General features: G+C 35.6%; 1 protein-coding gene across 1 annotated transcript in view; it reads right to left on the bottom strand.

The window, feature by feature from the left end:
- Positions 1 to 13,039, bottom strand: part of Rala (Ras-like protein A) — a 157,827-nt gene that overhangs the window by 124,967 nt on the left and 19,821 nt on the right. The window contains exon 3 of the mRNA XM_085813261.1: positions 5,662 to 5,737. Within this exon, the coding sequence (XP_085669387.1) occupies positions 5,662 to 5,737 (76 nt within the window). The remainder of the gene's footprint in view (positions 1 to 5,661; positions 5,738 to 13,039) is intronic.

Below are 13,039 nucleotides of genomic sequence, written 5' to 3'. Positions count from 1 at the left end.
TTCAGAAAAAGGAAAAGTTCGATTTTGTATCGAAATACTTGTGTTAGAACAATGCTATATATAAATCTAATACATATCCTAATTCGCGCTTTGCAGACATGAAAAACGTAATTTGAATTTTGTCAATCGGCCCAGTAGAATGGGAGATATAGACCTGCTTCCCCTTTTTTTTGTGCAGTGTACAATAACATTTTCCAATAACGATACATCTTGAAAGTATTATTAGGGTTGCTATTATTTTTTTCAGGCTATATTTCACATCAATTTTATATTTAGCCATAACCATCCCTCCATTAGCAGAAAAGGATACTTTTTTGATAATGAGGCACCACTTAAAATCAAACATAAAAATTGGCATGAAAATCTAAGTAGATGGCAGCAACCTTAATTACACATAAAGCTTTATAAAAAGAATAACTGTTTTATATATAATGAACATTAAACTATAATGTTTTTAATATGCACAATGATGAATTTATGCAATTCTTTGATATTTTTAAGAGAAGACAGATTGCTGCTTACAAGAACAAAATGAAATTTTTTTAATACCATGTACACATCAATGGGTTTTCTCCTCATCATCGTAAAGACATCAGAAAACTCTTCAAATTTAGCATTGCACACTTTAAATATTATAGAGTAGAAAGTATGAAATCGAGACATCCTATATCTGTAATGATCTAAAATCCAGATTTCTGGACCACCAAGAAAACTATTATCTTTTTCTCAGCTGCTTTTTTTTTGGGGGGGGGGAAGTACAGATACTTTTTCATAATTAAACATGTGTAGAGTCCCGATTCTTACCACACTAAATAAAATGCTTTCATATTGAAGAAACAATCATTTATTAGCATAAATTTGTTGATCAATAACTTCGCTCTGTAGCCACCTTTTCACTTTGCATAGATCTCAAACCAAAACATTCTACATTAAAACATCATTAATTTTACACCTATTGAAAATTTTATAATTTATATCCATAATGCAACCTTGTGAATCAATAGTTATTATTTTTTGCTTTCTTCACTGCCTGATTACCAATACATGCAGCTTGAGAAATGACTCAACACAACGATATCTAAACAATTTTTCTTCTACATATTAGTAATTGAATATCAAAGAGCATGGTAACCTTTCATGGTTACATTGGTCTTATGGTATGATATTATGCTTGGCGATGATTACAGACTTGAGCTAACTATGATGCTGAGTGTGTTGAAGAAGAGAAATTTAACAAAGATTTCTTTCTCTTTAAAAAAATAGATTTCATAAATGACACTCATAGGCCAAAAGATTAAATTTAATACTGTTTGAATAGGGAATAACTGATTTGTTATACAGATGAGCTCAGTACTGACGCCACAGCTGGTGCAGTCAAACCAAGCAGCAGAATTTAGAAGAGGCAAAATTTTTAGAATTAAAGAAGCATAGAGCAACAAAATTAAGGGATGGCAAAATCTTCAGAACTTAATGAAGGACTGAAATTTAAAATTTTTAGAATTAAGGAGGCACTAAGCAGCAGAATGCAGGAAATGCAGAAACTACACCTGGCCATGAAAAGTCCAGTACAAGTCCTGGATAAACATAAGGAATATGTGGGAATTTATGAGCATTCAGAACTCCGGTAAGCATGTGTGGGAAATAGACGTAAGCACAGTAAATAACTAAACTGGTATAATTCCAGCTTACCTTTATCAGCATGCATTAAAACTGTATGTTGATGAAGTTAAGCCTTAATATTGGTAAGAACCAATACAAAATTTGGCAGAAATACATGTCTTTAATCAACAATCTCATGCTAGGTCACCAACAAATGTGGATGCTACCTAAGCTTCCACATGATGATAGCCAAAAATTTGAAGGTGTTCAGATATTGCACACAAAAGCAAAATTTTCCAATTACTGGAATTTGTAAAAAAATGTGGAAAAGTGGTAATAAATGAAGATGATACAACAGAAGCTTTTACTACAATAGCAATGCCTCAAACATCAGTCAACTAACAGACAGCAAAATCTGTAATATGGTTTCTAAATCCAGAAAATATCACTGCTGATAGTAAAGAAAGTGACAGAGAAGTTGCTGAGAAGGAACAAATTTTGATTAACTTTTAGTGAGAATTCTCAACACACCAGTTACAAGACTCTAACAATAGAACTTTGTAACTGAACAAGAAATTGTGTCTAGTTGTAGAATTAAAGAAAAGCATTAGCATGAAAAAGAAAACAAATTAGACTGAAAGTAATGTTTAATAAAGAAGAAAAAAAAATTGGGGGGGGTAATTTTTATACTTCATCATTTTATACTTTAAATTTTATAATTTCTACATGTCATCACACTAAATTTAAACTGATGAGATAATACTCAGAAAAATTTCCAAATTTCCAAAGCCCTGATGAATCTGAATCTCAGACTTTGTATTCTATATGCACTGGCAGACAATTGCTAAGGACAGATGACAGTAACAGTGATAACAACCCCAAAATGGAAGCCAGGAAAATGTGGAAATTAGCATAAGTGTGCATAAGGATACAGTAAGATGTGATGGGCGTATGCAAATTTTGGATGGCCAAATTTGTTCGCCACATGATGGTGCTGATAAGAGATATAAAGGATTTGACACATATTGACCATTATTATTCGAAAGAAAAATTTAATGGGAAAGAATCAATGAACTATCCCTTTTTGGTATGTCTTTTCAACATGACTTAGATGATTTTACACACGGCTGTATTACTGGCCAGATTGAAGAAGGGTGAAAAATAACAGATGTTGCTAGGGAATTTGATGTCAGCCACAATGTTGTTTCAAGGATTTGGAAATCATTTCAAACAAATGGAATGCATAGCAAACATCATGAAGGAGGTCAGGTTCATATTATGACAGCTGCAAAAGAGAGGTACATAATCCTATCAACAAAAAGGAACCGGTGCAGCACAGCTACTGAGGTAACAAATCAGTTACTTGATGTTACCGGCAAGCAAATCTCCCGAAAAACTGTATCTAGATGTTTGCGTCAAGGAGGACTATACACCCGCTGTCCTGGTATGTGAATTCCATTGTCTAGATGTCATCATTCCGCCCATTTGTGATGGTGTCATAGCATCAGAATTGGAGGGAAAATGACTGAGCTTGTGGACTATTCTCAGATGAGAGTAGGTTCAGTCCGTCATCGGACTGTAGACAGCAGTTGATATGACATGAGAGTGGTACTGCATATAGTCCAGCAGACATACAGGAAAGAGGCTGATATCCTATATGCAGTATCATGGTATGGGCTGGGAATATGATTAACAGCCATATGTCACTGTATGTGCTTCCAACTGAATCCCAAATTCCAATGAATGACAAAATCCCAAATCCCAATGAAAATCAAAAATCCCAAATCCCAATGAATGACAAAATTTTTGGAGAAGTCTTTCTTTCTCTCTCTCTTTTTTTTAAATGTTTTGTACAAATTTCATTAAAGGAGGAAAAAATTAAGAGTCTGCAATAAAACAGGAAATAAATTTTCTTATTTTTGATCGTTAATAATAAAGCTTGAAAATGAACATATAATCTGTGAAATTCAACTTCTGGAACAGTGTTAACTGGAAGAGAAACACATCCTTGTAAAATTTTAAAAAGCAATTTTAGTTTGACACAGACTTTTTAGAGTGATTTGTCTAAAAAGTGGCTATGACTGGTCAGCGATAAATTAATGATATCCCATTGCCTCATGTTTTCATTTTCCAAGGTGCTGTCAGTGATAAATTTGTTTTCATGGATAACAGTGCAACATGACACTGAACAGTCACTGTGCAGGAGTGCTTAGTGAGCGAGGATATTCAATGCCTCATAAGGCCAACGTGTTTTTCAGATATGAATCCCACTGAAAATGTTTTGGATGCTTTGGGGAGGAGTCTTGCTGGTCAACAATGCCCACCAATAAACAAGGACAGCCTCATCCATGCACTAACAGAGGAATGGGATAAATTACTCCAGCATTTGGTGGATAATGTTGTGAAAAGCATGACATCACATATGGAATCCAGCATGGCCCTCCGTGGTTGCCATATCCCATACTGACATCTTATATCAGAATGCATATGGATGGCAATTGCATTTTTTTCACTTTTAGGTATTCGGCACAAAATAACAACTTTGTTTCTTGAACAATTTTTAAAGCTTTCTAGATTTTAGAGCACAATAAATTACTTTTATTGTTATGCCCTAGTACAGTCAAAAGTCATTAATTCGGACACCCATAATCCGGACCTCAAAGCTACAAACTTTCTGCGCATGCGTCACATTCACGCATGCGCACAGGCATTTACGAGTGCGCGTAAGACCTTTACGGCTGCGAATATGCATGTGCGCATGCGCGTTTAATGTGTAACGGATGGCATAAGCTGAGCTAAAATTATGTAATTCAGTTAATGTTGCAGATTGCGTTGTTCCTTAATCTTTGAATTGGATCCGGCTTATTATTTTTTGCAGACTGTTAGAGCAATTTTATAAACATAAGCTTGAACTTTCGATTATGTCAAATAGAATTTCCGATATATATTTACTAATATATAAAGGATCTACAAAGCAAAAGTATGTTTCGAAATCCGAAATCTGTTAATCAATTTCACGCCACGGAGTGCAATGAATTGGAAGTTGATCTGTCAGCACTATCCTTATCTTCAGGGCAGATGTTTTTATTTTATTTGGCTTATAATTCCTTACTAAATGTAGTATTTCATCTCGATGTACTCCGTCTTTGATATGATTTAAATCAAGTTCCTTGTCATTATAATTCACTTCCGATAATAAAGAAAGTGACCCAGAGGTTATTGAAAACGAAAAAATTTCGATTGACAAATTAGTCGGTATTCTTGACACAGCAATTATAGGACTTGAACAGCGGACTTTGTAACTAAAAAAGAAATTATGTCTGTTTAATAGAATTAAAGAGAAGGTATTATCACATGAAATGAAGCAACTTAAACAGCTTACATTGAAAGAAATGTTTAATAAAGTAAACAAATAAATATTAAGCTTTTTCTTTTTGTAAATTTTTATACCCTTTAGATCATAATTGTTCTTTATTTCATAAATTACAGTTTCATATTTTTAATTTTGTAATTTCTGCATGCCATCTTACCAGATTTAAACTGATGATCTATAATCCGGAATCTCCGAAGTCCCGACGAGTCCGGATTAACGACTTTTGACTGTATTCTGAGATTATTTTATTTCACTTGGCAATCAGCCATACTTACTTTTTACATATTATACAACTCTTTGTGAACTGTCCTTAGCAATTGCCCATCAGTGTATTATCACCATACAGCTATTCAGGATGCCATTTAAATAGGCTACCACATTTTGTGTTTCAATGCATATTTGGCAGCTGACACTCATTAACATAAAAGGACAAAGAAAAGTTCTAAAAACAGACAGAGATATAGCAGGAAAATTACTACTCATATTGTTAATGAAATTACTTTCAACATCAGTTTGAAATAGAATACAAACAATCATTTAAATTAAAGAATTTCATACTTTATAAAATATTTCTCCAAAAAGCACTTTTAGGCAAATAAAATCAAATTCATTAAGGAACTATTTTAAAGAAAATAATATTCTAAAAAACTTTTTAAACATTTATTTATTTTTTTCTATTCAACGCTTACTCCTTTGCATATTCTTCGCTCTTCTGCATTAAATACTTCCCATAGCCTTTGTTTCTCTTTTCATCACCAATAATAACTAGAATAAAAAGTTAATAAAGTCAATTTTCTGAATAATAGTTATGAAAAAAATATATTGATTCATTACTTCAAAGAAAATAAGAATAGTACTGTATTGATCATAAAAAAACTGCCAGGTTGAAGAGCATACATAAAAACAAAGAAAGTTTTTTTTTATAAAATATAAATTTAATGTCTTCCATCAGGATGGCCATCTTTTTTACAAATTTAGCATCTAATTTAATATCATATATTATATTTAATCTCAAATTATGCTATAGAAGTTAAATGCTATCTTTAAAACACAGTAAAATTACTCTTCATATGATATTTAAGGGAAAAAATCCCAAATCCCAATGAATGACAAAATTTTTGAAGAATTTTTTCTTTCTCTCTCTTTTTTAAATGTTTTGTACAAATTTCATTAAAGGAAGAAAAAATTAAGAGTCTGCAATAAAACAGGAAAAAAATTTTGTTATTTTTGATCACTAACAATAAAGCTTGAAAATAAACATATAACCTGTGAAATTCAACTTTTGGAACAGTGTTAACTGGAAGAGAAACACATCCTTGTAAAATTTTAAAAAGCAATTTTAGTTTGGCACAGACTTTTTAGAGTGATTAGACAGGCTTTCTTCTCTTTCAGCAAGAAGATAAGATCCAAAGATGGAAGAAGCAATATAACCATTTTAATTGGGTGAAACTAATATAGAAAAACTAAAGTGGAAACTAATATAGAGCCATTTGCCAAGCAAAACAGAAATGGAGCAAGAAAAATTAAGATTAAGCATAATTTTGCCTTTGTTGTGCAAAAATTAGCAATAAAGCTTCTCCACTTGGTGAAGTGGACTTTCTTGAATCTTTCTACATTTACAGAATTCTATATCTCTTAATTAATGAAATTAATTCCAATCTTTCAAATGCTTTTAGAATTCTAATATTTTAAGTCCCAATTCTGCCTTTTTCATGCAAAAATTAGCCATAAATCTTCTTCGGTTAGTGAAATGGACTTTCTCTCAGCTTTTCACATTCATAAAAATTTATTTCTTCAGTTGATGAACTAGACATTTTCTAAGCTTTTCATATTCACAAAAATCTATCTCATTTAATTATTTACATTAATTCCAATCCAGTTCTTACTAATGCTTTTATAATTTTTAGCTTCTCGTATTTCATTTCTATTTTTTGACAGATGGTACTTTGTTCACTTTTGCTTCACTCTGCCCACTGCTTTCGACAAAAAATAGTTTTCTATTCCCAAGTTTACACCATTATGAGTACACAAGATATCATTTCAACTGAGCCGGAACAAGTCGAACCACCTGTGTGATATTTGCAGCTTATGGTGGAGCTTGGAACTAGTTTGGATTATCAGCAAACAAGAAACACTGAAATAACTTGTGAAAATTAGTGCTCAAATCTAGCTTAGTTTCCTTTTCTTTTTTTTAATACTAAAATCTTAATTGTATATTTTTAATACTAAAATCTTAATTGTATACTTTCTGGGCATAGGTAAAGAAAGTCAATCCATTTATAAGGTATTGGGGTTGATTGGCTGTATTTTTATGGGTTCCATAATACAAAGTAAAGGAATCTTCCTCAATAAATATGCTTGCTGGTACAAATTATGGTCATAGGCTCTAGTTATAACTAATGGCAGAACTTAAGATATGGTTTTTCATGTAATAGTAATAAAATGAAATGCAGGAGATTTTAAAAAAGTAAACAAAACAAATATAGAAGAAATACTCTCATGCTCAAAATTATGAAAAATTGAAAAACTAGAAAAGCTTATCACAACTTTGAATGCACAGAAAAAGTGACAGTATCAAATACAGTGCAACCTCTAGTTAATGGAAGCTGTAAAATCCCACAAAAAATTTTAATAAATGGAGGAATTTGCAGAATGGTGGTTATGATACACCATTTCAGATTTTTTTTTTACTTTAAACGTAAATAATAATAAAATGAAATATTAATACAAAATTACATACATTAATGTATACATCCAGTCAAAGTTACACATGAAAATTACATAAATTCATTTTGAAAAATAATCAGTTACTTTAGTTTGATTGTCAGGAGCAACATTTCACGTCGTAATAAATCTTGCATCTTTGTAATGCATGGAAAATGCCTTCTGATACATTGGTCTTCAGATTGAAAACTGCATCATAAAGTATCAAACACATTTAACACAGATTTTGTACATTTATTTTCATTGTGATTATCTTCTCCATCATTATCAGTCTTTGGTGGTCGTGTGTGCTTAATGCATGATATAATTAAAGAAAACAAGAGTAGACAATCTCCTATAACAAAAGAATATATTAAATACTAAATTACAATTTAAATTACATTGAAGAGATCAACACAGAGCTCGGAACACAGTTCATGCAAGCGTCGCGTACACTTGTCCGACGAGAAGTCTGAGTGAGTAAAGATGTCGCTTTGCTGCTCCGATTAAGAACTGGATTTTACATGTGGCGCCATCTCATGAATAGAAGTTGAAGTATCTGTCGGAACGCCACAGTATTCCCCCCCCCAAGTACCATCGGTACGTTATAAGTACTTTGGGTTAAATTTAACCTTTCTTCCAGATCTGGTAGTTTTAGGTTGCTCTTTAACGGGATGTAAGCTTTCTTCCGGGAGTGATGTTGATGAGGAAGTTGTTGGATCTTGCATTAGAAATGCTGGTTTGAGACGATCGATTCCAATCACTGATTGTTTGCCATTGCAGATGATGGTGAAATGTTTCGGTGTTCGTTTGACAACTTTGAATGGACCATCATATGAAGGTGTTAAAGTTGGCTTAATTGCATCGTTGCGCACGAATACGTGCGAAGATGTCTCAAGCTCAGGATGTACAAAATAGCTTGGCTGGTTAGGCGAAGATGCTGGGGTTGGCGAGATATTGCTCATGGTCTCACGTAAACGTTGAAGGAATGTTGAAGGGTCGATAACTGAAGTAGATTCTGGGTGAAAGAATTCACCTGGCAGACGGAGGGTTGCACCATATAACATTTCAGCACAAGTGCTACCAATGTCTTCTTTGAATGCTGTGCGAAGACCAAGCAAGACTAGAGGTAAGGCTTCTGTCCAGTGTGTGCTACTGTGGCACTTCAGACCTTGTTTGAGAGATCGGTGAAAGCGTTCCACCATCCCATTTCCAGATGGATGGTATGGTGTTGTGCGAATATGGCGAATGCCAAGAAGAGAGGTGAGGGATGCGAACAAGTGACATTGAAATTGTCGGCCTTGGTCAGTAGTGATGGTGGTAGGCATGCCAAATCTTGAAAGCCACTGGGAGATGAATGCTCGAGCTACAGTTTCAGCGGATATATTTTCAATAGGAATGGCTTCAGGCCATCTTGTGTACCGATCAATACAAGTGAGGAGGTAAGTGTAACCATTTGAAGGAGGCAATGGGCTAACCAAGTCTAAGTGCACGTGATCAAAGCGTCTTGCTGGAAGGTTAAATTGTTGAATGGGGCTGTGAGTGTGACGGGATACTTTACACCGTTGACATCTAATACATGAACGAGTCCATTCTGTGATGTCTTGATTCATTGCTGGCCAGACAAATCTGTCTGCGATCAGCTTTTTGGTGGCACGGATTCCAGGATGTGCCAAATTGTGCAAGGCATTAAACACTTCACGTCTAAAATTGACAGGAATATAGGGACGTATTCTATTGTTCTCTATGTCACAGTAAATTTTAAGCGTTGGATCAATGTGCAGCGGTTGTAACTGAAGGGAGGTTTGTGGATTTGAGATTAGGTTCTTGAGTTCCTCATCATGCAATTGAGCTTTTGCAATTTCAGAGAAATCTGGGGTAGTGAGGTTGATATTGTTTACCCGAGACAAGGCATCAGCGACACAATTATCAACACCAGAGACATATCTGATATCTGTACTAAACTGGGCGATGAAATCCAGATGTCGAAGCTGACGAGGAGAACATGAGTCAGAGTTTTTTCTAAAAGCGAAGGTTAATGGTCGATGATCGGTGAAAATGATGAAATCGTGTCCTTCCAAGTTGTGCCGGAAGTATTTAACAGCACAGTACACAACAAGTAGCTCTCTGTCATATGTGCTGTATTTCCTTTCTGCAGTAGTGAGTTTTCTGGAAAAGAATGCCATTGGGGAAAGTCCTTTAGTGGTATGGGCTTGAAGCACTGCTCCTATGGCTGTGTCAGATGCATCTACCATTATAGAGAGCTGATCACTAGGTGAGTGATAAAAAAGTGTGGCTGCATTTGCCAGATCGTGTTTGCATTGCACGAGTGCTGCAGATGCAGATTCAGTCCAAGGGACAGCTCGTTGATCGTTTTTTTTTTTGCTATTCTTCAGAAACTCATGTAGGCAGGCTTGTGTTTTTGCGGCATTTGGCAGAAAGCGTCGGTAGAAATTTAACATTGCTAGGAAACGCTTCAGTTCAGAGATGGTTTTGGGCTGAGATAGGTCGTTAATTGCTTTGACTCTTTCCGGTAAAGGTTTGACTCCATTCTGGGTAATAAGACATCCAAGAAAGGAAACTGAGGGTTGACCAAGTACACATTTGGATGGATTTAGTTTTAATCCATGATCTTTAAGGCGAGTGAAAATCTGACGCAGATGTTGAAAATGTTCTTCCGCATCTGTAGATGCAACCAGGATATCATCAAAATATGGGATGCAGAAATCGAGGCCAGACAGTACTTGGTGTATGAAACGCTGAAATGTTTGGCCAGCATTGCGAAGGCCAAATGGCATATATAAGTACTCAAAGAGACCAAATGGTGTAGTCACTGCGGTCTTAGGCACATCTTCAGCATGCACTGGGATCTGATGATATGCTCTGGCAAGATCGAGGGTAGAAAATATGTTTGTTCCATGAAAAAGATGGGTACAGTCTTGGATATGTGGGACTGGATATCTGTCAGGGACTGTGACGGCATTAAGTCGACAATAATCTCCACAAGGCCGCCAGTCACCATTAGACTTTTTAACCATGTGAAGTGGACTGGCCCATGGACTTTTAGATGGGCGAATGGTTCCCTGTGCTAGCATGAATTCAAATTCTTTGCGAGCAGCTTTTAGCATCTCTGGAGAAAGACGACGAGGCTTGGAAAATACAGGTGGGCCATGTGTTTCAATGTGATGATACACTTCTGGCTGATGAGTATGCTGCCCTGATTTGGATGGGTTTAAAATGTCAGGGAATTCTGCTAATAACCGATGAAACCGTGTGCTGCCCGATACAACACTTATGTTGGTAGGTACATTCGATATGTGAGAAGCTTGGCCCTGTGATGTCAGCTGAGTTGTAGCATCAATTAAGCAATTATTCTTGACATCCACTAGAAGGTGGAAATGTGTCAAGAAGTCGACACCAATAATTGCTTGAGTTACATCCGCAATAATAAAAGGCCAGTTGAAAGTCCGGCGCAAGTTTAAATCAAGTGTCAATAGTTTGGTGCCGTAGGTTGCAATTTGGATACCATTGGCTGCATACAGTACAAGTTTATTAAGTTGGTGAGCATTTGTTTTAGTTCTCGGGAGCACTGATATGTCAGCTCCAGTATCTACTAGAAAACATAACTGAGTTGAACGATCAGCCAGTACTATTCTGTCGATGTGGCGGACATTCTGTTGGCCAGCAGAAGACCGCCCATTTAGTTTCCCGCTTGTACAAAAGTGCATGGAGGGGCACACTTGCGAGCCAAAATTCATATGATAAAAACATATGCCACTTGTGGGATCTTTGTACTGCGTTCGAGTATTGTGACGAGATCGATTCCTGCTTCGAGCACGAAATTTATTACGTGGGCCCTGGTTTGATCGATTATATCTCCGTGAAGCATGAAGACTTGTAGAGAGTTCAGATACTTTTTTGGTCAATTCAGCCACTTTTTGTTCGAGGGATGAACTGGAAGGTGCAGCATTAGCAGCACTGACATAAGCTGGAGTAACAAGTTCATTAATTTTGTCAGCCATTGCTGCTAAACGGGTTAGATCTTCATTGGAAGCAGCAAGAATTATTTGTATGTTATTAGGGAGACGCGAAAGCCATAGTGACTTCAACAAGTCGTCACTAAAATGGCTTCCTGCCAGATCACGCATTCGTGACAGCAAGTATGAAGGTCGCTGATCTCCAAGTTCAAGTCCTTGTAGTAAAGTACGTATTTTTGAAGATTCACTTTCTGAATAGATTTCAATGAGCCGCTGTTTCAGTTTGGAGTATTTATCACAATCAGGTGGTTTGAGAATTAAGTCATGCACTGAATTCAGAATATCAGACTCAATTGCTGCAACTACATGGTTGAATTTTGTAGAATCCTCACTAATGCGAGCGATAGAAAATTGTGCTTCGATCTGAGCGAACCACAATGAAGGATTATTTTTCCAGAAAGGCGGTGGCTTCACCGCAACGCGTGTGATTTGTAGCTCTGGTGGAATATCGTCGGGCATACTGATAGATAATTTTCACTTTAATTAATAAACACTTAACAGCACAAATATTGTAGCATGAGGATACACTATTGATATTTTACCATGATAACAATAAATATTTTAACCATGCAGAAAAAATTTACGTAACGATACACACACAAATAATACAGGGTCAGCAATTACACACACAAATAATATTTTACCGAAATGCATTTGAAAAGAAACCCTTATTTGAGAAAAAAAAATGATGCGTTCATTTTGTATTGCGCACACACAAAATCACCACTTCACACTGCTAAGGCACTTTCGAAGGAAAAAGGAAATCACTCCTGTAGCACGTGGGAAAGAAATTCACTACTCTCGAACACTGAGGGAAGAATTTTGCCGTAGCACGATGCAGAAAAATTACTGATGTAGCACATTTAGCGAAAATCACTATTGTATTACATTTGTCACAAAAGTTGAATGATCGAAGAATTATTGCACGACTGGCGAAGTCAGCGGAACGGAACAGATCACATTGATGATTTGCTGAAGCTCCTTGCGATGATATGCACGACTTTGAAAAAAAAAACACAAGCAATATATATCAATACTTCTAGAAATAATTGAAGGGGTACGTTGTAGCATACGTTTAATGTCCATATTCGTTGTTATTTTTAGTCAGTTCTTCAGAATGCCTTGGATGCACGTGGCTTAGGGTCGTTGAAAATCCATTCTCAGTAGCGTGCTCAGTCAAAAGGTCACCACTTTTGGTGGTCGTGTGTGCTTAATGCATGATATAATTAAAGAAAATAAGAGTAGACAATCTCCTATAACAAAAGAATATATTAAATACTAAATTACAATTTAAATTACATTGAAGAGATCAACACAGAGCTCGGAA

Source organism: Stegodyphus dumicola, chromosome 3 (genome assembly GCF_044657685.1).
Source record: "Stegodyphus dumicola isolate Sdum_Otavi_A_Nest chromosome 3, ASM4465768v1".
Taxonomy (NCBI): Eukaryota; Metazoa; Arthropoda; class Arachnida; order Araneae; family Eresidae; genus Stegodyphus; species Stegodyphus dumicola.
Note: the sequence above shows the minus strand (reverse complement) of the source record. Positions and strands in the feature narration are given on the sequence as shown.